This window comes from Protopterus annectens, chromosome 8.part0, assembly GCF_019279795.1.
Source record: "Protopterus annectens isolate FY-2018-M chromosome 8.part0, PAN1.0, whole genome shotgun sequence".
Lineage (NCBI taxonomy): Eukaryota > Metazoa > Chordata > Ceratodontiformes > Protopteridae > Protopterus > Protopterus annectens.
In genome coordinates, this window is record NC_056741.1 from 380254995 (window position 1) to 380279645 (window position 24651).

Below are 24651 nucleotides of genomic sequence, written 5' to 3' on the forward strand. Positions count from 1 at the left end.
TGCATATGGTACAGGTATATGAAAATGTGGCCAAATAGCTGCATGTCAAAGTGTTAAGGAAGTGTATGAGTTTGCAGGTGTATTTAAGAACTTTGATCTCAGATGCACACATTACCCCTGTCTCCTTGTTAAGATCTGAACTAATGCAAATAGCTTTGTCCACAAGTCTTTCAGGCAACATTAGAAACATCACAGCCGAAAGAAGTGTTTGATTGTTTTTTTTTTTTGCCATATGGTATCCGCACCTTTAAGCAAAAACAAAACATCATGTCTCTGAGGAGGCTTGTAACCACGGTGCCACCTTAAGTAATTGAGTCCCTTCTGGTCGTATTACAAGGCTGGCCTGCTGCCAGCCTCTCAGTGCTGCTAGCAACAGAAGCAGTACAGGTAAAGCTGAGTCATAAAACCAGCGCTGTTCTCTGAGAGCTCAACCTACCCCACCACGCATGCTGCACTACACACACATTAACATCCCTCCACCCACACTCACACACTCTTCAAGAGAAATAAATAAAGCAGCAGCCTAGCTCTACGCGCAGTTTTCCTCTATAGAAACAGAGCTGATGCTATATGAGGAATGGAAGAAATCCCTCGGTACACCTGACAGAATGAAACAGAGTTATTAGCACCTGAAATAATGTCCAGGGATGGAGTGTAACTAAAATGACAGGCTGGAACTTTATATGAATCTGTTGTCATATGTTGCTGATTGATAGAAGGTGGAACTTAGAGGAATGGACGAAGACTCAGGAGGTTTCAGCCCTGAGGGACACTGGGATCTTAGGGCTGTAATAAATGCACCTCTTACAGTCGTGGTTTTGTTAATTTCCTTACTGGCTTTAAAATGGATACACAATAGTACAGAAGACAATGAAAAGAAGGAAGACAAACTTGGAAATATGAGTGAAAAAGATGAAGAAAGGTTTAGTACAGAGGAAAGCAGAGAACAAGAGTTGCAGTTTGCTGGATGCACAGATAAATCAGTGGAGAGTGTTTTGCATTATTCAAGGGTCTGTGATACAAGTACCGATGGGACTGTAAAAAGACAGAGAATGCATTCAGATGATTTACTGGAAATTAACTGTGATCATTTCAAAAGTGATACGGCAACCAGTACAAACAAAGCAAACTGCTCTTACAAGCTAGAGGACAAGGAGTATGTGCAGCTCTTTCCCCCACAGCAGAAAGGTGTACACCCAGACTTTCAGCCTGGACAGGTCATAGCAAGTGCAGTGCATCAACAGGGGAAGAAAAGCAATAAATGTGAGCCATCAGAAGGGACTAATACGAATGCAGCAGGTAATAGTCAGTGGGTCCATGGGGATAGTCTGTCCCTGGACAACACGGAGCATGAAAACAGCTGGGCCGGGCTTGACAGTGATGACATAAAGTCTTCAGAAAAAAGAACTGCTTATAAAAGCCAAGACAGTAACTCCATGAATGTAACTTACACTTCTATCACTTTGACTCCTCACACGTTGCCTTCTAGTGCGTTAGATGAAATGTGGACTGCAGAAGTACTGTCAAAAGCTAATGAGGAACAAATACCTACCTTGGAACCAGCGACTACATTTCAGACCCTGACACTTCAGTGTAATGATGTTCAAACTTCTGCAATTACCTTTCCTGCTAGTACACATCTACAGAAGTATGAACACCTGACAAATAATCAGTTGCCAAGTTCTGAGATTCAAAAGGAAATGGATGGTAAGAAACAAGACAAAAATGAAGAATATTTCTGCTTTTCCAGGTCAGAGCTACTGTTGTACCATGATAACAGGGAAATGGAGTCCATTCTAGATGCATTCTCTGTAAACAGGTACCAGAACAATCTCACTGTACATGACGAAAGGGACCATACCTCACAGCAGCATGACAGTATTCTTGATTTAGAGAGTAGTCATACTGCTGAAAAGGTACTGTGCACAATGGCAGATGTCCACAGTCAGTGCTCGAACACTGACTACCAGCATCTTACTGGTGAATGTCTGAAAAATGATGATGTATATTCTGCATGTCTTAAATTGCATACTGTAAATGATATCTCTGAGACAGACATGTTAAATGCAGTGCTGAATAGTACAGCAGAAAACCAAGTAAATATGCAAGTCCAACTAACAACAGAGCCAGCTAGTCCTCAGCCCAAAGAAAATGACAGGAAGGGCAATGATGTAAATACAGACAATGCCAAGGAAGTGACATCAGGAGAAACAATGAATGAACATCAGGCCAGCTTCTGTATATATGGGGATGTTTTGCTGAATCAGAATGAGGCAAGTAATCTAAAAATAACAAAAAATTACTCTCCTACAAAAAAAGAAGCACACATGGAAAATGTTACTCCCACTCTCACTTCCACTGAATGCAGAAGATGCCTTCCAGATGAGATGGTGACTATTATGAATAATGAAGGCAATACTGACAGAATCTGTTATACACCGTGCCTTTCAGAAAGTAGTAAAAACAAAACCATTGAATGTGAAGATGGCTTAAAAGGACCAGAACCTAAAAAAGTTGTATTGATAACTGTAGACCATGAAGTAGGAGGGACATCAGAGCCATGCATGAAAGATGTGGCAACAGATGAACTTCAAGGCATAGTGCAAGGTTTACTGGAACATGGCAAAGAGACAGAACATATCACCACTGGACATGTCCAACAGGAATCCAATAGCTGTATAACTGATATGGTCTGCTACTCAAAGAAAAGCCAGTCTAAGAAACATCCAGAGAGCCTTGCTCTGACTGAAATGGTGAGACCATCACAAGATGATAACAATGTGATATTTCTCTCAAGTGAGGATCCAGTGCCATGCAAGTCCAGAAATGACATGCACAATGAGAATGGGTCAGACAGTTTAATGACAGAAGCTGAGATTAAGCACCTCGAGTTGGTTTCGAACTATCATAATCTCATGAGCTCCCCTTCTTCCTCTCCACTGGATAATTCGGACACCAGTGACTCAGGATACTTAACAAGGAATATCTCCCCAAAGTGTGGGATAGCCACAAGCTGGCCTTCCGGAGAAGATAGCTGTGAGGAACTAGACAACACAGAGGAAGAAGAGCTCAGCACCACATTTGAGGAAAAAACAAAACAAGGACTGGTGCATCTGTTAGTGGATTCAGACTCGCATGTAGGAACTGAGACACAAGTGGCAGCATCAGGGAAGCCAGACAAAGAAACAGCAAGCAATGAAGTGTTGCTCAAGCAAATGGAAGGCAACAATGGAAGCAGAAAACTTGTGCACACTGAAAACATTCATGAAATAGAGCCAGTTAAAATATCTGACATACTGGAAAGGGACTCAAACAGTGAAACTATTGCTGTTCGGTGTGAAATAGGAAGTGACAGAGACCTTTTGAACAGCATTACCAAACCACACCTCTTAGAACATCCAATTACTGAGACAAACATCAATACTATCACAGATCAGGACAGTGGGAAACCCAACAATTTCAACAATGAGCAATATGATGCTTCACATGAACACGTGGACATGACACATCACAGAGGAGAAAAGTATACTGGTTACATCTGTGATAATTCTTTAGAGTCTCCTAGGCAGCCAGAGAAAACAGGAGATCCCTGCAAGCTTCATGAACCTGACAATTACTTTTTAACTGCAGAAGGAAAGGCTCAAGTACCTAAATGCATGACATCTAATATCATGACAGACTGTAGTACAGCAATTTCAACCTTAAAGATGGAGCTGCAACAGCGGAACAGTGATCAGGATTCTGATGTATTTACTGTGCAAATGACTGAAAGTGTTTTTAGCAACTCATTACTATGTGGTAAGGAACCAGAAGAAATCGGAGCAGAACCCACAGAAAAGGGTCAGCAGTCCATGCAATGCTGCCTGGATGAAAAGCAGGCATTCAGTAGCACTTCTCCTGTGACTGAGACCGGACAAGAACTAGTGACCAGCACTGGAATCCAAACACAGCATTCAGCATCTCAGGACATTGAAGACATCAGTTATAGAAGATCCAGAATGTCACTCCCACAGACTGCATGCACTGGCCTTACCATTCCCAATGAAATGGATATTGTCTGGAAAGAGACAAAGAAAAGTAGATTTCTCTCAATTCCATGGGAAGCTGCATACACAACAGAAGAACTTCTATATAAAAAAGAATTAGAAAAGAAAACGGGCATCCCGCCTGCAGAGGATAAGGAGGCCAGGAATACTGTTTCACCTGTGACAGAGAAGACAACAGGCCTTGACATCAGCATCACCAGTGCAACAGCCTCTGCCTGCTGCACTCCATATGGGTCAATGTTGCCAGTAATTGAGATCACTGGTGAGATGGAAAACAAAATAACCCATTATTCTTCTAATATCTGTGTTCATAACATGCCAAGGTCTGATTCACTTCCTGATAATGCCCTCTGTGAAGTTAATCTGGGAAATGAACTGCCTTCCAAGGAGGTTTTAAAAGACTGTGCATTCCCATCTGATGTCAAATCTAGAGTCGCTGCACTTAGCATAAATCTGTCTGGTGAAGGGGAGCACATGGATAGTGGTTCAACCATGTCTAATGAAGCTGATACATTGGACAGACATCAACAAACAATAAAATCCACAGGCAAGACTCTGCTAAGAAGGGGAAGCATATCTGCCATTGCAGACAATTCTGACTTTATCATGTGGGAAGAACATAGCCCTGTCAGTCCTAGGCAGTCATCATCTTTGTGGAAAAGTTGCGACAGCCTACAGTGTCCTTCATCCACAGAAAAGGCAACATCCCACACCAGAGCAAGAAGTGCTCTCTGTTTGCTGATGGATTCTTACTTAGAGCAGGATGGTAAAGAAGGTCTAGTAGAAATCATTGCAAGGGGAAGTTTTATCCAAGTTCCTGAGAACATCCAAGCAACAGTGGATGCCATGATGCTACAGTTAAACCTGGGCAACTGTATGGAGCTCTTAGCTTATGCCAAAAAGCATAAAGTTGATGATCTCAAGAAGGCAGCATACAGAGTCATGAGTGTCAACTACCTTCAGGCCCTGAAAAATTCTTCCATTTATAGCCAGCTTAATGCTTATGAACGAGATGTAATTCTCCAAATGAGGAGCAGAGGGAAGAAATTTCTTGGCGTAGCAGATGTGGAAAATATCTATGGACTGAAGAGAGCAAACTGGAGCTCAAGCAGCCCAGACCTAAGTGTCCACTCACTGCAGCCTTTTGTAAACAATACCTCTGATGAGAAAGCTTACCTTCATATTTACTATCATCATGAGGACAGATGGCATCCCCTAACTAAGATCCCTGAGGAGGCCAACCTCAAAGGTTGTGGCATTTGTTCCATGCACAACTACTTGTTCCTAGCTGGAGGCATTGAAGGTTCTGGCCCAAATGCTAGGTGTTCCAATAAGGTATTCTGCTACAATCCTCTTACTAACATCTGGAGTAAAGTCCAATCAATGATACAGGCGAGATCCCAGTTCAAGCTGGTCCCAGTAGATGGACTTCTATATGCTATAGGTGGGGAGTGTCTTTACACCATGGAGAGATATGATCCAAGGGCAGATAGATGGACCTTCAGGGCTTCCCTACCTAAAGGCACCTTTGCTGTGGCCCATGAAGCCACATGCTGTAATGGAGAAATTTATGTTTCAGGAGGTAATCTCTTCTATCGTCTCTTAAAATATTCACCATGTACTGACTCCTGGGATGAGTGCCCCTACAGCTCCAGTCGGAAGCGCTCAAGTGATATGGTGGCTGTACGCAACTTCATCTACCGTTTTGATGTTCACAGGGATACAGGAATCAGTGTTTCTCAGTATAATGCTTTGGCCAAAAGCTGGCAAGAGTGCACTACCCTCTGCCTAAAAAATCTATGTCCTTTCCGTTGTGCCCTACTGGATAATGCTATCTACTGTGTGAACAAGCAGATGACAGTGAGGTTTGCAGCTGATGAGCAGTCACCCCATTTTGAACCAGGCAACCTCCAGAATTTCTCCAGAGCAAGTGGGACCCTCTTTCCTTTCTGCTTGATATTGCCAGAACGAACCTCCTCTCAGACGGCTGTATAAGAAAGCAAACATAATATCAGTGGAATATGGTAAGCAGTTGCCATCTAGAAACCTGGATTCAAGTCATGCATAAATGACTTACTGTTTTTTTCTGCATTCATATCTGAGTTATATTGCTGCAGAAAACATGATTTTGCACAACTGACTATCCAAAAGTGGAACTTAAGTGAAGAAGTGTAGGTAAGGAGAAGATGATGTGTACAAACATGTTCAATTCTAAGGGGGGAGAATAACAAGGAGAAACGTAATTATTGACCCAAGCCATAGGTCAGAACATGCAGCATACTGGAAAAAGAACAGTCACAGTTTAAATGTGAACATGCTGTCTGTACAGTTTCTTTTCTTTGTAAATACACTATTATATTGTGACAGGAGAAAATTTGTGTTCATTAGACCCATATTTGTAGATAAAGTAGCATTTCATTTACTATCACTTATAAAACAAGTATGAACAGCATATTGATAGGTCAGAATGTTTCAGACAGCCATAGTTTTAGCTCCCATCATTTGCACCTACATCTGTAAGTAAACAGGCTAACAGGCCTCGGTAACTGTAACCCAAGGAGAAAGGTGATCTCAGCAGAACTGACTTGCCATAGTGGTGCTGCATAGAAAACATATCTGTAAGTGTGTTTGTATGTTGGCACGTGTGTGTGTGTGTGTGTGTGTGTGTGTGTGTGTGTGTGTGTGTGTGTGTGTGTGTGTGTGTGTGTGTGTGTGTGTGTGTGTGTGTGTGTGTGTGTGCGCACCTGTGTGTTTGTGTGAGTCTGTGCTGGGGTGAGCATTCAATATGCCTGCCTCTGTGAAAGTTAAGGACTGAAGTTCTCATTCAGTCCACCACTTGTTCAGTTCGTACTTAAGGTATAAGTCGACTACCTAATAGTAAATACTAGTAGAGTTGAGCAAGTTCACATTACACTCAGTGCAAGTTTTCTACATTAGCCATTGGGCAGTCTGATAGCTCCCCTGTGACTACTGATATGCACTTCATGACCACAATGTAGGGAAACACTGCTGCCGTGCTCTGGTAAGGAAGGGTTCATCTCAAGGGCTAACGATTTTCTGCCTCTCCATCATTCTATAGGGATGCCACATGAGGTTGAATGTAGTGCATTTGGGCTTAACAGAGAGGCATACATCACCGGTCATTGTTTACATAACTGAGACTACATAAGTTATTAAAGCTGCCCTGTAATCTTTGTCATTGATATAGGACCTAATAACAACAATTGTTTAGAGAAAAAAGCTTGCCATTTAGCAGCAGAATAGAAAAAAAATATCTCAAAAAGTTAAAGATAAAATGTATTTAATATATGTACTTGGTTGAATCAAGTATGTATTTAGTAAGTCAACCACATTTATTTGCCTAGTTTATGCAGATATGTCCTGTGATCAGTAGTTGGGGGCATAATCTATCTTTTTGGCAAGAACTAGAGAGAAGATTTAGTTGCATGATTGTGCAACCCTTGCAAGTTCATTTGTAGTCTTCAGCACAAGATGGCTGCATTACGTACTACATTGGGTTTTGTATATAGATTTGTTAGTCTCTACCCTGCTTCATAAAAACAACAAAAGACATGAAGAAAACAGCTAATAAAATAAACTGCCACCAGAGAATGTCAAATTAACAAATAATTAAGTTTTATATGTTTAGATTTTAAGAGTATTTTTATTGCTTTTTTTTTTTATTTTGCTTCTATGACCTGGCACCTTACGTATTTATTATAAGTAAAACACTGCTCCCGAAGCCATAGATGTCAATCTCTTCAGTTTGCTCTATTACATTACTGACTGTGGCATTACAGCTAGCCAAACTCAGACTATCACCTTCTGCCTGGATGATTAATTATGCTACTTAGGGAGAACTGAGTACCGACAGTTTGGGTAATGTGAGAAAGTAGCACTCCATTGCCGAATCAGGATGCTAGCAAGCCAACTCAAAACAATAGTTAGATAACCCCGATTTAATACTTTATCAGTTCTCATCTGCCCCCCTGCACTGTCATCACACTGTTTTTATTATCCCACATGCTCTGAGCATTCCTCAAATCAGTCAGACCACTGCCACTGCCGTATTCCTGCAGTTTGTTCTACATTCAGTTCTATTGCAGGGGAAGGTGAATATAGAAGAAGCAACTTACCCAGCAGCTACTCGGACATAGCCTAAATGGCTGCATGATGCATGTTTGGAACTATTTTTCCTGGCTAGCAACTATTATCCTGACCTTTCTTTCTCTTAGTATCCCTTGTATCCCCCCAGAAGACCTTTGAACTGATAAACTGTAGCCTAGCAGCTGTGCAAACCCTAATTACAGTCAAACACCATAAATCATCAACTTGCATATCCCTACTGCAATCACCTGCAGTGGGAATGTAACCTTAATAGCTGTAAGTAAACACCTGATGCATAGCATGAGATATCAGTCAGGAATTCAGATGGGCTTCTGTGAAAGCAAGATGTCATCAGTGCTAAGTGGCCACGACCAAGAAGATTGAAGTCCCCCTCCACCTCCATTCTCTTCTCTTCTCTTCTCTTCTCTTCTCTTCTCTTCTCTTCTCTTCTCTTCTCTTCTCTTCTCTTTTCCAAACACTGCAGTGATATAAAGCAGTAAGGCAGAGCACAGCATATCTCAAGTAGGCCTCCTGCAGTACTTGTAACTGTGACTGTCACCAGAGCCATCCCTCAGAAAAGAAGAGACTCAAACTCAGCCCTACCTGATTTTTTTCATGAAGCTATGTCACTAGCAGAGCAGAATGATATCAAACCTCTGATTTAATGGGCCATCTATCTCACTGTTCCATGTCACTGCACAGCTATGGGGAGCACATACACATGGTATGCATACACGAACCCTGATTCCAAGATTTCCTTCACCCTACATAAATGTAGTCTCTCTCTCTGGTCTTAATACTGCTATACTTTAATTTATAGGGGGGACAGTAGCAGTAACAGCCTGGTCCCCATGTTATGGGACAGCAACAGAAAGAGCTGACTGCTAAATACTTATCTTTTCAGTGATGCTCCTTGTTTTACCTTACTTTACTTTTAGAATTTTCATTAATTCTCTAGAACAGAGTTCCCAAAACAGCTGAGTTTAAGGTACTGTCAGACCAATCCAAATCAATATTGTCTGTCAGTGTGGTACACAAGATTAAAGCTGTAAGTTGCTAATGAGATTCATTTTATAGTCAGGGGTTTGAGTTCCTATTGTATGACTCTGATCAAGTCATCTATTTAGACAGTGCTCCTGCATCACCCCTGCAAAAAAACCCGCACAGTGAACAAATAAATAAAAAGAATGTTAACTAGTTCTGCATTCATTTTATAGTATTATGTTTGATATTATTTCTTGTCTGTCTTTATATGGATATATTCTTCTTACTTAAAACTCCCAGTACTCTAAATGCTTATCTCTTACACCAAATCTATATAATTTAGTTTTAAGATGTGGCGTTAGAAAGGATTACAGTTTCTGATAGCTGCACTAATACAGAAGCAAGGAGGACTCATTGTAATTGCTTTTTTTCAGTTGTTTGGTAAATGGGTAATGTCCATGTGACAAAATACTTCTTTTCAGAGGCAATTTATGAGTTTTAAAAGGTCATGTATCCAGATGCTGCACAGGAAGAAAGCATCTGGAGATTGTTAAGGCTCATAATTCAGGCTAATTCTAAGATCATTACAACAAACGTTAATCTGTACTGCAGCACAAATGATAAACAAGTTCATGTTTTTCTCAATGCTACATCACTAATATTTCCCTTGAGGTGTCAGATGTGCTTTAGTCAGTAATTTAACAACATGACCGCCGTTTTGCTTGTGCTTTAAAAGGATAATAACAAATGATTGACAGGAAGTATTAGTTTACTACAAAACTAGGCCACAAAAATTAAAAGAAATGCTGTCATATGACAACGGATCATTTTTCTCTATGTTTTGTCTCTCAAGTGGTATATTACATACAGTGGTATGTATAGTATGGAAGTTTAGCACAGAGACTTAGGGTTTGGAGCTGCTGTATTTTATCAGTTTCCAGTTAAAAAATGCAGTACTCTGTAGGAAGTCAGCCAGAAAGAAACTGCCCCTAGTCATTCTTTTAAAGAAGCACTTGTGCTTAAGTTATAAACTAATATCTGTCTTTCTACAAGTATTTAGATAGAAAGATACACTCCTGTCAAAAAAAAATGTAAGGGTATTCCATCATAATGTTAGTTGCTGTACTCTGTCTCTTCTTATTTGCTGCATTATGCAGCACTGACTTATGCAAAGCATTTCTCTGTTCCATACATTAGTTACTTGTAACCCATTCGCTGCCACATGCTAGTTGTTAATAGTTTTAATCCTTGTCTTATGCTATGTTTAATAGCTTTTACTATGTATATGGAAAACAAAAAAATTCTGTGTATTGTATCTGGAAAAGAGGTTGCCCTACACGTTTTTTTTAACTCTGCATGTTTTACCAACTGTAAGGCTACAGATGAATAGTTATTACATGCAGAAAATGAAACAAAAATGAAGTACAACTCCATTCAGTAGTGATATCTGTAGCTTCTCACTGCCAGCACTGATTGACCATATTTTACAGTTACATAGTGTGCTTCATTGGCCTTCATTGTTTGTCATTTAACAACGCTGCTGATCTGTATTGTTGTGTGCTGGAACTAAGTTATCACACTGAAAAGTAGTAGCAGTGTCAGCATGCTCTGACTTTGAATGAAAATATCTTTATTTATTTTTTTAGTGAATAGGTGAGCTAATCCAAGGAACACTTTCAACCACGGCACCTACACCGATACAGTTATTTACAATACCGTGCTACAGAAATCCTGAAAAAGAATGCATATACCTAGCAGGGTTAACATTTGTGTATCTCTGTATGGCAAGACTGTTTATGTAAGGAAATGTTTAAAACCATCAACCTCTTTGGACATAAACATGTTACCTGTCTTTGGTTGTCTCTTGTTCATGCTTTGCAGGATACTTTATTTTTACCTTTTCTGTTGTAATGGTTCTTTCTGTACAGCTGCCCCTGATATTTTTTCCTACAGGATTTTCACATTTCACTGTATTCTGGTACAGTGCCCCATACATGCTAGCACAGTTTAAATTCAAAACAAGTCATAACATTCAAATTATGTTGGTATATAAAAGGATGGGTTTCAAACAAAACTGGAAGTTTTAGTTATTCATTGATACAGGAAACACCATTCCAGATAATCCTAAATGATTGTCTTAACGTCTAATATCCTAGGAAAATTAAATAATCATAACTATTTACATGAATAAAATTACATGAAGGATTGAAAGAGGTCCAAAAGATTAAATGATTTTATTCAAATGCTGATCACTAATGTTCATTGCATATAAAACAAATAGGTGGCATCACAAGGAAAACAGGAAAAGCTGGAAAAACTAGTATAGAAGAATTTATCTTGCTTAAAATAGAAGCATATTGATTTGTTGAATCTATGTTTGTTCTACCTCCCATCCCTGTGGTCATTGATCTCCTGTCCTACTGACTTTTTCATTCTTCCATCTTTATTGCATTTGGAGTTAATGGGGGGATGCATGGGAGGTGAGAGCCAGGGATCATGAATGCCATCCAGTAGAAAGATTTTATTTCTTACTCCTAACTCCCCTCCTAGCCACTGCTTTGGATGTCAGGTGCAAAGCAGCCCCTACTACCCTAGGTTCCATTGTGCAATGCAGGCTTTATCAGGGAGTATCCAAGGGATTGTAGAAGTACAGGCCTGCCCTGTTTTGTAAGTGAGTTGGAAATACTTCAGTGTTTACAGAGCAATAATGCAATTTCATGTGTAATATTGTGGATATGACTTTAGAATGTATGTGATGGGTTTAGCCTTCACCAAGCTACTTTATAGCCTACAGTTCTTAGAGGTTAACTAACAGAGCTGTTAAGGGTCCAGATGTTTTTGCATAAGTTATGTTTTTTCTGAGTTCCAAAAAACATTGCATTTGTTTTGATGAAACTAACTGTCATGTTTTTCCAAACTCCTTCTGTGTAACATGGCATTTAATATGGCATCAGATAAGGACTAGGTGGTCTGCATAGTTTAAGCATGAGGCCTCAGTAATCTGTAGCATCCCCTTACCCATGACTTGGGTGATTGTTCCATGTGTTCTCTGTGTACATGATGCTACTAACTGTTCTTATGCTACTAACTGTTCTTACCCTATCAAATTCTGTTCAGTAATTGTTGTTAGCATTCACTACTCTACAAGTGACAAAACGTCTCTTCACATCCCTCATAATGGCATTCCTATCTTGCTTTATTGGATATCCCCACCTTTTTGAATACTTTTTCTGTTAAAAACAAAAGTATATTTACAGTTCACTAACAGGGCCACATTCTTCCAGCAAAAGTGGACTTCAGACCAGTATTTATAGACAGCTGGTCTAGTAAAATAACTGAATACACTGTAATTAAAACACTTTACTTTTAACCTTTCAAGTTGCAAGTAGCCTGTCTTTCTGATCACGATGGAATAGTGTTTCCTTGGAATTATGCTTTTGTTAATTAGCTTTACCAAATGTATTACTAGAGTATGTCAGATGATGGGAACCATTTTTGGCCTTTAAGGATGTCTTCGGTTGGTAAACTGTTTTTTCCCCCTCAGATTTTCTACCCTTCTTACACACTAGAACTTCTCCAAATTCTTTTTTTGTCTTCTTGCCTCCTTAATACACAAAGACACAGACACACACACACACACACACACACACACACACACACACACACACACACACACACACACACACACAAGCAAACACATCCACATTCACCTACATAGCCTATGACACACTTCTCAACTTCTTACTTTAGGAATTAGTGCAAAACCTAATTTAGTGTAGGACAAAGACCTGCCTCTGTGACACAGATGGATGACACTCAACTTCTGACCCAGACAACCCAGACTCAATCAATGGTCTGGGGTGCTGAAGGATAAGGAGGCAGGTAAAAGAATGAGGCTGAGCCTTCCGACCAATCCCAGGAGTATACCTCTCAATCTCTTATTGCAACAATGAACACATTTCAAATGTTGCTATTGTAAACTTACTTGTTAGGAAAACAGGTTTTGAATTAGCATGCATTTTCTGAAGAATACCAAGAATGAAACTTAAAATGGCTGTCATTATTTAGTGACCTCAATTCTCAATGATTTGTCAGAAAAACAAACATTTTATGAGGAACAGACCAAAAACATGAGGCAAAAATCTGAAAATTCTGCAGAATTCTGGAGAGTTGAAAGGTATGCCCAGGAGAGAAGGTTTACAGACTGTGTCCTTGGATGAGTGTACTGTTGTATACCAAAGATGCCCACCTACAAGGGGCCCTTGCACCATCCCATCGCATTTGCTGTTCTGGGCTCTTTTGTCCATGCACAGGGGAAATGGTAAACAGTAAAAAAAAAAAAAGAAAAATGTCTAATACAGAATAGAAATCATTTTGAAAAAAATCACTTGCTATCAGGGACACATAGACTATATCTGGTGGGACATTTCTTTTGTGCCTGTAAGTACACACATTGACTATAGCTGGTGGCACAGTCTTTTGTGCCACCCAGAACACACAGACTATAGCTGGTGTCACAGTCTTCTGTGTTACTGGCCTTATGGTCTGGAACCTCCTCCTCACTGAATCAGGAGGATTTCCATCAGTCTTGCCCTTTCAAAATGTTTAAAAGCACACTCAACCTAATACACCTCCAACAAAATATCAGCTTTCCTAACTGCAAACTAACACAGCATGAAGACTGATGGAAATCCTCTTAATTCAGCAAGAAGGAGACTAGTAACAAAAATGCGAGCTAAATTAGTAAATTGTTCAGTGTTATTCTGTTAAGAATATATTCCGTACAGTATCATCTTGGATTGACTTCAAGTCCTCTTCTGCTATATACTTGTAACTTATTTGTTTGCTGCCATAGACTCTTATCTGCTACCCAATCTTCCTTTAATTCAGTAGAAGCATGGCTCTCTAACAATCAGCTCATCCTCAACCCTAAAATAACTACTACTCTTTCTCTCCAAAACAGTTAACCATATCAAATTTTCCTTTTCTATAATGTCACTTAACAATACCCCTATTGTAGTTGAATCAAGCACAAAACTCCTAGGTGTTACCATTGATGATCAGCTAAAATTTGACCATCACATTAATAATTGTATCAAGAAAACTCATCAGAAATTAGGACTCTTATACAGAAACAAAACATTTCTCATCCATGAAGCTAGAATCACACTTACATATGCTTACCTTCTACCCTGCTTAACGTATTGCTCCTAAATTCTCACTAATCTAAACTCCTCTCTAATAACCAAGCTTGAGTCAACATACCACAATATAGCTAGATTTGCTACTCAACAAACCTATAAATCCCACCACTGTCTATCCCTGAAATACTTAAACTGGCTTGAACTACCCCACCTACTCCTGCTCTCACAACTCCAAATCATACACTCAGTTTTGTATCAGCTAGCCTATTGTCCAGCCCTGTCTTCTCTCATCTCTCACTACTCCCCTACAAGAAATCTCAGGAGTTCATCCCTTGATCTATTAGATATTTATAAACCCAAATCTAAATCAGGTCAAAACATGTACAGCTACCATCCTTCTATAGCATGGAACAAACTCCCTCTTGAAATCAGAAATCTGAAGCATCTCAAACAATTTAAGTTAGCCATAAAAGAGCATCTCAAACAACAATGGATCTGCCATTGCTCTCACCTTCCCTGAATACAACCATCTAACTAACATACTTATTTGCCTTCACTCTCCACTGTCTCCTCTTCCACCTACCTCTACTTCCTACTCCTTCCTTTCTTTCCTTGCCTCCTATCATCTCTACACACTCGTTTATCCTACTCCTTCCTTCTTCCTGACTCCTATTATCCCTACACTTTCCTTTATCCTACTCCTTCCTTCTTCATGACTCCTATTATCCCTACACTTTCCTTTATCCTACTCCTTCCTCCTTCCTGACTCCTATTATCCCTACACTTTCCTTTATCCTACTCCTTCCTTCTTCCTGACTCCTGTTATCTCTATACTTTCCTTTATCATACTTCTTCCTGACTCCTATTATCCCTACACTTTCCTTTATTCTACTCCTTCCTTCTTCCTGACTCCTATTATCCCTACACTTTCCTTTATCTGACTCCTTCCTGACTCCTATTAGCCCTACACTTTCCTTTATCCTACTCCTTCCTGAGTCCTATTATCCCTACACTTTCCTTTATCATACTCCTTTCTTCTTCATGACTCCTACTATCCCTACACTTTCCTTTATCCTACTCCTTCCTTCTTCCTGACTCCTATTATCCCTACACTTTCCTTTATCCTACTCCTTCCTTCTTCCTGACTCCTATTATCCATACAGTTTCCTTTATCCTACTCCTTCCTTCTTCCTGACTCCTATTATCCCTACACTTTCCTTTATCCTACTCCTTCCTGACTCCTATTATTTCTACACTTTCCTTTATCCTACTCCTTCCTTCTTCCTGACTCCTGTTATCCCTACACTTTCCTTTATCCTACTCATTCCTTCTTCCTGACTCCTATTATCCCTACACTTTCTTTTATCCTACTCCTTCCTTCTTCCTGACTCCTATTATCCCTGCACTTTCCTTTATCCGACTCCTTCCTGACTCCTATTATCCCTACACTTTCCTTTATCCTACTCCTTCATGACTCCTATTATCCCTACACTTTCCTTTATCCTACTCCTTCCTTCTTCCTGACTCCTATTATCCCTACCCTTTCCTTTATCCTACTCCTTCCTTCTTCCTGACTCCTATTATACCTACACTTTCCTTTATCCTACTTCTTCCTGACTCCTATTATCTCTACACTTTCCTTTATCCTACTTTTTCCTGACTCCTGTTATCCCTACACTTTCCTTTATCCTACTCCTTCCTTCTTCCTGACTCCTATTATCCCACACTTTCCTTTATCCTACTCCTTCCTTCTTCCTGACTCCTATTATCCCTGCACTTTCCTTTATCCTACTCCTTCCTTCTTCCTGACTCCTATTATCCCTACACTTTCCTGTATCCTACTCCTTCCTGACTCCTATTATCCCTAAAATTTCCTTTATCCTACTCCTTCCTTCTTCCTGACTCCTATTATCCCTACACTTTCCTTTATCCTACTCCTTCCTGACTCTTATTATCCCTACACTTTCCTTATCCTACTCCTTCCTTCTTCCTGACTCCTATTATCCCTACACTTTCCTTTATCCTACTCCTTCCTGACTCCTATTATCCCTACAGTTTTCTTTTCCTTACCCTCTTTGTATTAACCTCTTTAGACATTGTTACTGTTTCAGTTACTTTAAAACATTTGTTTTACATTTCTGTTGTTTCTTTTTTCTTTTGACTTATTAATGTTCAAGTATACAGAGTCTAGTCTTGAATCACCATATTAATTTTTTAAACTTGTTTGTATAACTTTAGCTTATTTTTTTTGCATAATTATGGAGCTTTTCTCCCCGGGACTCTGCTGAAAAAGGACTCTGGCTCAGTCAGACATTCCTGGTCAACAAATGTAAAATAAAATAAACAAACGAACAAACAAATAAATAAATAAATAATTAGGCAAGTGAACTCCCAGTAACTCAATCTCCCGTAACTACGTAGCCCTTCGAACATACTATCTTAGAATACTGTATAGCCCTAACAGAACACTAACTCTAACCGTAAAACTTCCTTACTACTCCCTAACCCTAAAACTCCCCTTTCACTCCCTAATCCTAAGTATCTTTTCTTGCTCCCTAACCTAAAACTCCCTTCCCAACTGGTGCCCTAATTTAAACTTTTATCCCTCCCACTTTCTCACCACAGATGTCACACTTAACCTCACTCAAACTCAAACACATGTTTGGGTGAGCTGCAGTAACTACTTTCCTGAACTAATTTTCAAGTTCAAGCATGAGTGACAGCCAAAACTAGATACAAGACACTCGAGTCCCTGGCTTCAAGACAGTAGTCTGAGTACTTATAGTGGAGACATCACCTTGTATGGTCTTAGCAAAAATGTGCTGTTAAGTATATGAATCTGTATACTGGAACAGCACGTTATGTCAAAAATCTTAGACTATGCATAGGGTATACTACTATAGCTTTCTTTTAGGCAAAGTAAATGCAAAAAAGTCAATTCTCCTTATGTTAAAAAAATGAAAAATTACAATCTTAAAAAAAAAAAAAAAAAAAGAAAGGAAAAGGGGAACATTTGTTTTTCCCAAAATACATAAAATACATATGGAGGACTGCTACCCTCGCACCCCTGCTATTTTATTTTTCTCACCCTGAGGTCACAAGCTCTTAGGAGTTCAGAGGAAGGACAATTTATTTTGCTGTGGGTGTGAAACCTCAGAATACAAATAAATGATGAGATTATTTTTCCCATTCTTAGGAATGTAAAAATCATAAATGTCAAATTCCTATGTGTGTGATCCTCTTTTGTTTATTCTTTACTACACAGGTGCAGGTCCTGTTTTGGGTGTATTCCCAGGAAAGCGATGTTAGTTCATTGGAACTGCTTGCAGTCATCAAGTTTTATAAGTAATAAATAATTGGTTTTCCTAAACTTTATAAATGGAATAGTAACTACTTTTATCTAAAAATAAATAATTTTATTATTGCAAGGCATCATCAAGCAGACAGCAGGGAATCTGTCCACCTGGGAGAGTGGATGTGAGATGAGTAAACTTCGTCTTCCTGAAGAAACGTGTAACGAGGCATACGATGAAGTTGTGAAGGACAATGCCAAATAACCAGGTCAGGAAATTGTGAACGATATAGCCCAAAGACCAGATGATGTGCCTTCAAGGTCTCTGGAGGAATATATGAGGCCATAGTAGGGCCATTTGTGACACTGCACAAAATGTCACTATTTTTGGGAAATGTCCCAAGATGGAATGATGGCAAACATGGTATCTCTGTAAAAGTGAAGTAAAGGAGATATCCAGAAAATTATAAAATTATTGCACGTGAACCAACAATTGGTCCTTTGAAAACAAAAACAGTGCCCACAGAAAGACTGGCATTTAGGGCTTCTGAGGTCCTGTTAGACATCCAGCCAGAAAGTCTTTGACAGAAAAAACGTTCTAACCACCAACTTGATATAGTTTTTATGACTAGAGCAGAGCAGAGTAAGGTGGTGAGATTACAGCTGATATAGTTTGTCTGTCTGAATGATTTCAAGATCTAGTGAATTTACTGCACATAAAATGCTCATAAAGAAGATGCAGGACTGGGCAACTAACAGAGCGGCAAGGAGGGATGGACGTATCCTGGGTGGGAGGGCATGGCCCATTGAGGGGAGTTGCCCTCAGATCTAGTCAAACTGTGTGTGTGGGGGCAGGGAATGGGTAGGGCTTAAAGGAACCCCCCCCCAAAATGGAAGCACAGATGGCTGAGCCACCAGGATGCCCTTAAGATCCAAGACTGGCCCCAGCAATACTGGAGTAAGTCTGGTAGTATGACGATAGCTGGTAGACCCAATGTGGATGTAGGGTACTGGGGGATTGGGCCAGTTGGATGAGGTCCAAGGGGACACAAAAAATATAAAAATAAATAAATATGTAAGCAAGACACAAAAAATATAAAAATAAATAAATTTGTAAGCAAGAAGCGGGGAAAGGGAGCACAGGAAATGTGTGAGTGGTGGGGGTGCAGAGGATGGGATTAAAGAAAAATGTGGTAAAGTGCATCTAGAACTTACTGTACATTATGAAGCTGATGGTAGTAGTGGTAGAGGAGTAGTGCATTTGGCAAGGGGCTACAAGTGGCATGCTGCAGGGGTCACTGATGAACCTTGATGTATTCAGTATGTTCAGGTTTGGCCTGATGAGTAAGCTGTGTGGTAGAGGAAGCAGAATGTGTGTGCGTAAGTCACAGTGGGAGAGTCTGGTTCTGCTAGCAGTCAGAGAAATGGTAGCCTGGGTTCTGTGCCAGCAAAGCAGGGGTATGGGCTTTGGCAACAGGAATATGAAGTGGAGCTACTTGTTTCTTTTCCTTTTTTTGTGTTGGGTTCACTTAACAGTAAAAAAAAAATAAGAGAACATTTTGGCGCTGATCAGTCTAAAATGAACCATGGGTGGTGGTGGCAAATCAAAGACTGTGCCTGGGTGTAAGGCACAAGACATGAAGTATATGAAACCCAAAGTCACGTCTCCCTGTACAGGGAACTAGCAAGGCTTCTTGCAACATGTGTCTTGCTCTGGAAAATGGGTCTAAGAAAGATATTAATATCATTGTAATTTAAAAAAAGTAATCTGGATGCTTATAGCTTACAGGACTTAGAACTAGGAAGAGATGCTTACAGCCACAAACGTGCTAAGTAAAGGGGACTGAAGAGCTGAGAGGCCATCATATCATCTTCATAACACTGACAGGAGGGTCATTGGGAAGAGGCACTAAGGAAATGGATAGAGGAGGGAAGATGGATGGAGGCTTGACTGGTAAATACTGTGGACTAGTTTCACATCTGAGATGCAAAGTCATTTCCTCTCTAAAAGAGTAGAAGACTTTTTGAATCCCCTCCCTTTCTGGGTGATAGAATGTAATTCTAGGAGACAGTCAAAAACACTGGTATAGAATAAGGTGAAACTGAACTGCAGTGGATGTGTTAGCTATGAACACGTTGATACCCTATAAAAAGACTCAGCAGGAACAACAGTCCCTTTTCATTAGCTTAGTCAAATATTCCTGGTGAGCTGAACACTCTTTAGAAAATGAGATCAAATCTGCATTTAGAGTTCAACAGAATCTGCTGACAAGAAGGAGTCATTTTAGGTGACCCATTAATGTATGTATTATAGGAAACCAAAAACTTCATATCAAAATTCATAACTTTTCTGGATAACAGTTATCTGTTTTAGATTAGCTAACATTATAAAATTAACCATACTATTGCATTTACAACAGAAAAGCATTGGATCTTTAGAATCATGTCTAGGAACAAAAGCACCATATATTGTTTTACCTGTTTTAATGAAACGGTAGTTGCCTGCATAATTTGTCCCATCACTCATGGATTTTACCTTGCACTTCTCCAGTTTTCTTCTCACTCTGTTTGTTCTAGCATTATACTTAGCTGTTAAACAAAGTTATGAAGTCATTAGGAGTTACAGCATTTTCGTTTTTTTTTTTTTGTTATTCTACTATACCTGTTCAGTACATTTAATCTTGCAAACCCTAGGCTCAATGGCGGCGGAGATTCAGTTAGTCCCTCTTGCCAGGTACTACATGTGAGTTCTACAATGGACCCTTGCAGTGCAGTGGGCAGCCCTCCTTCATCTCATGTCCATGATCGTTCTGGATTTCTCAAGTCTGCAGACGTCACCTTGCTTGGTGTCTCCAAGCCCAGGACCTTCTTCTAGGCAGACCCTTCTGTCTTACCCAACTGCAAGCCATGGTGACCACGTATGCCTCCCTGTTGAGTTGGGGGGGCATTTCTTCTAGGATGTTTGCGCTTCTCCTCTTTATAAATTACTGTTAAACAAAACCTTCCAAATCTTTATCACTTTCTTCCCTCCTAGTTTCCAAACGTCCACAGGAATACCATCTATTCCTGGGGCCTGTTCTGTAGATTCGTTATACATCATTCTTATCTTATCTCATCCTATCCTAACGGTTAGTATTTGAGCCTCATCTACCTCTAACCTTGACATGTTTAATTTTTCTGTAAACGTTTCCATTTGTATTTTTTCTTGATTTCCACACATCTGTTTTATACAGATTTTCACATCATTTCTGAAATATTTCTAATACTTCTGCAGGATCTCTTGTTATTTTCCTTGTTATAGGCTCCCAAAGCTTGGCACAACCCTTTCTACTCTGATTCTTGAGCCATTGTGATAAAAGTTTTTGTGCTCTGGAGTTATTATCAAAAAAACAGTTGCTGAACGGCAGTCTTTGTAAACTCATGCCTATTTTCGAAGTAGTCCCTTATTTTCTGTTTAGCACTGTGCAGTTGAGCCTAGTCTTGTTCTGAGAGATTCCCCCTATTCTGCAATACTTTAACTTTTGTCATTCCTCTAAATAGTTCTATTTACTTCTTAATCATATTTCTTTTTTTATTTCTACCCTGTTTTTAAACTGAACTTTAATTTTATCCCATTCTCTAACTATATTTTCAGAAGAAATTTCTATCTTCTCCAGTAATTCCCGAATAATTTCCACTACCCATTCCTTACAGTCTTTTTAACAGATTGATGGGGGAAGTGCCAGTGCCTCATTTTTATTTCATTACCCTGCATTTTTATTTTGTAGCCATGGTGGTACAGTGCTAGCATTGTTCGATTCTCGGCTCAAATGTCTTCTGTGTGGAGTCTGCATGTCCTCCCCGCGGTTGTGTGGCCTCCGAAAGACATGTGTGAATGGGCGTGCCTTCGCTGAAGGTTGGACGTTGGGCTGGCAACTCGGCACCATAAAAATCTACTGCCAATCATTAGTGGACCGGAGTTCCACTTTGGTGACCCCTAACTGGGAAAAGCCGAAAAGACAAAAAAAAAAACTATACCTGTTCAGTTGTGTGCATGTTTATGGGTGTATGTGTATCTATCTATAAAAAGCACACACAGTTCTGCGTTCCCTTGTAGCTCTAAATAAAGCCTGCCTTTTGTGGCATTTCTGTTTAAATAATGCCCATTGCGAGGGTACAGTGATATAAAAAGTCAGCAGACGGTGCTGCACCTGAATGTACTCACATACTCCTTATAGTATGCAAGGATTATGGTAGGACCAGACATGTGCCAAGGATGATGTAAGGCAGTGGAACTCAAACACTGTACTAGGAAAGCTAGTGATTGGCAATAACCTTTGGCCTTTTGTCTATACCACACTTTTCACTCATGGGCTGTGCTAACATACAAGGCATGGGACTGTACCTCATACTATCCATACTCATATGTAAGAAAAACTGATGTGATGCTAAATGCCCTTGATCTCACCTCTCTCACCACCATCTTCATGGAGGCACAGTTGTGTAGAGCAAAAGGCCTGCAGATTTGTTTTCTTACCTCACTTTTCACACAGGCACAAGGCCTTTACCTTTGAGTCTCTTAGCAACCTTCTCCTATACGCATAGTGGTGTGTGGTACCAAGCTTTTGGTCTTGTGCCAGACATAGTAATTGTATTCAAAGACAGGCTTCTGTTAGGTTAAATGCAGATATGTGACTCAAGCAAAAGAAGTTCTCTAATAATATAACATATTATATGTTTTTATTTATTAAGTGTGTAAACCCACTGAATACTTGTGGCCTTTTTAATGGAACAACAGAGGAGCACTGTCTTGTTAAATAGCTTGCTCACAGTGACAGAATAGACAAATGGAGGCTGAGGGAATTAAATTCCAGACTACAGAAGCAACCCATAACAATCTGACACATACAAACAAATGCCCATAATTTTTGCATTTCATATTCTATTTAAAAGATAAGAGAGCTCAAATTAAAACAGTAAAAAAAAAATCAAAAAGCTAGTCAAGCTTCCTGGCTATTACTTAAGTATGCTTATGTAGAAACCTTACATGAACTTGGTTAATATAGTATTGTATTTTATACATCACAATCTCTTAAATCACCCACATAATCAATGAGACATCTTATTATGCACAGTAAGCAGATGGAGACTAGAGGGAATCAAACCCAGGACTACAGAATGAAGTCTATTACCAGCTCATACTCAAGCCACTATGATAAAACATGATGCTACATTTCTGCTACCTCTCAAATGATCAGATTTTTGCAGAATGCCCAGATTTTTGCGTCATGTTTTTGGTCTGTTCCTCATAAAATTTGTGGTTTTCTGGCAAATCAGTGAGGATTGAAGTCACTAAATCATGCCAGACATTTGTTTCAGTCTTTGCATCCTTCAGAAAATGCATGTTAATACAAAGCCTGTTCTAGCTACTTTCTAAGTATGTAAGAGCAATAATTAAAACCTGTCCCTATTTTTGGGCCTTTGACCCTTCCATTATTTTTGCTTTGTCCAGATTTGTTACGTTAAGAAATCGAGAGGTGTGGCTGGGGCAGCTCAATCCAGGAAATATATATATTTATCTCTCTCTCTCTCTCTCTCTCTCTCTATATATATATATATATATATATATATATATATCTATAGCTGTAGCTATATCTATATATAGATTCACTTTATAATCCCAAAATCCTGAAATATCGAATTTCAGAATTTCGAGATCATAAAGCCGAAACCTGACAATCCCAAAACCCCAGAAGCGCAAATTTTAAAATCAAATACTACACTAACCATACTCCACACACACACATACACACAGCTTCCCTCAACACACAAACACTCAAACCTACACTACATACAAGATGGGGAGCAAGCCCCCTGCACCACCCATGTGGAGGGCTGCACCCCCCACACCCCTCCTACTTAAATATACTTACTCCACGGTTGCACTACACAGACAAACACACAAAAACACCACCATACAAGCTACATTCCCCTCGCACACACAGATCACAGTAACCAAACACACTGACACACATTAAAGCCCCTAACCAAAACCCTTAAACATTAATACTTACCTGAACTTCCAGCTATCCCTTCACACAGTGCAACACCAGAAGCGCTACTTCAAAATCTCCATACTTCGGGATTTTGAAATTCGTGCTTCTGGGGTTTTGAACTTTTGAGAGTTTGACGGGATTCAGAAATTTGGCATTTCAGACTTTTGGGATTATAAACTGTTCACCTATATGTATATTTATATATAGATATTAGACAGATACAGATAGATAGATACATATATATTTACTTACTAACTTTGATATCAGACAATGGCTGAAGGGAAAACCCTTTACTTGTACATCATTTTATTTTTATTTCACTTTATTGTTATCTGGGCAAACTCAGTAAACACAAAATTAACCGAGAATCACACTGTAGGCAAATGCAGACTAGAATTAAGCTCATTATGATGGAATAAAGTACCTTAGCCCTTCATAATCTTTGTCTTTTCTGCTGAACAACAGCACAGAGAATATACTTAGTCCCCAAAACACCAATTGCTGTATTCTACACCATAGTGTACCTTTCTTAAATTATTAGGGACTGTAAGGTTTTGAAATTTGGAATTATTCCAATTTCTGACCCTCATCTCCCTGACCATTTTGCTCTGCTGATCCTCTCTGGCCCTTTGTCCCCTCCTTCCTACCTGTTGTAGCAATTCGTCTCTTTCCATGGAGGCAGATCTTCTCGAGTGAGAATATCTTACTATTAACCTCATTATTCCAGGCAGCCAGAACTGAGCATTAGTTTTCTGCTTGTCATCATATATGGCTGATATGGATTTTTTTTCTTGTATACTCCTAACTGTACATGATCACTTCTCAAGCCAACTTGCAATGTACAGTTCATATTATTTTGGTGTTAATGCAAGTATGTGTTCTCATATGCAGGCTGTCTGCAGTTTACTATGTGAGTCGGAAACACCATGTTCAAGTTTCTTAAACCCCTGTTTCCCACAAAAGCTGTTCTTAACTCCAGTTTTTTTTTGTCATCATTCCTTTATCAAGGTGAATAAGGTGATGTTGGCATTTATGTCTGCTTC

At 39.5% G+C, this 24651-nt stretch overlaps 1 protein-coding gene across 1 annotated transcript in view; it reads left to right on the top strand.

Moving 5' to 3' along the window:
• The first annotated feature begins 510 nt into the window (after positions 1-510).
• LOC122808817 overlaps positions 511-24651 on the top strand; it is a 57098-nt gene continuing 32957 nt past the window's right edge. The window contains exon 1 of the mRNA XM_044079880.1: positions 511-6070. Within this exon, the coding sequence (XP_043935815.1) occupies positions 735-6041 (5307 nt within the window). The 5' untranslated portion in view covers positions 511-734 and the 3' untranslated portion in view covers positions 6042-6070. The remainder of the gene's footprint in view (positions 6071-24651) is intronic.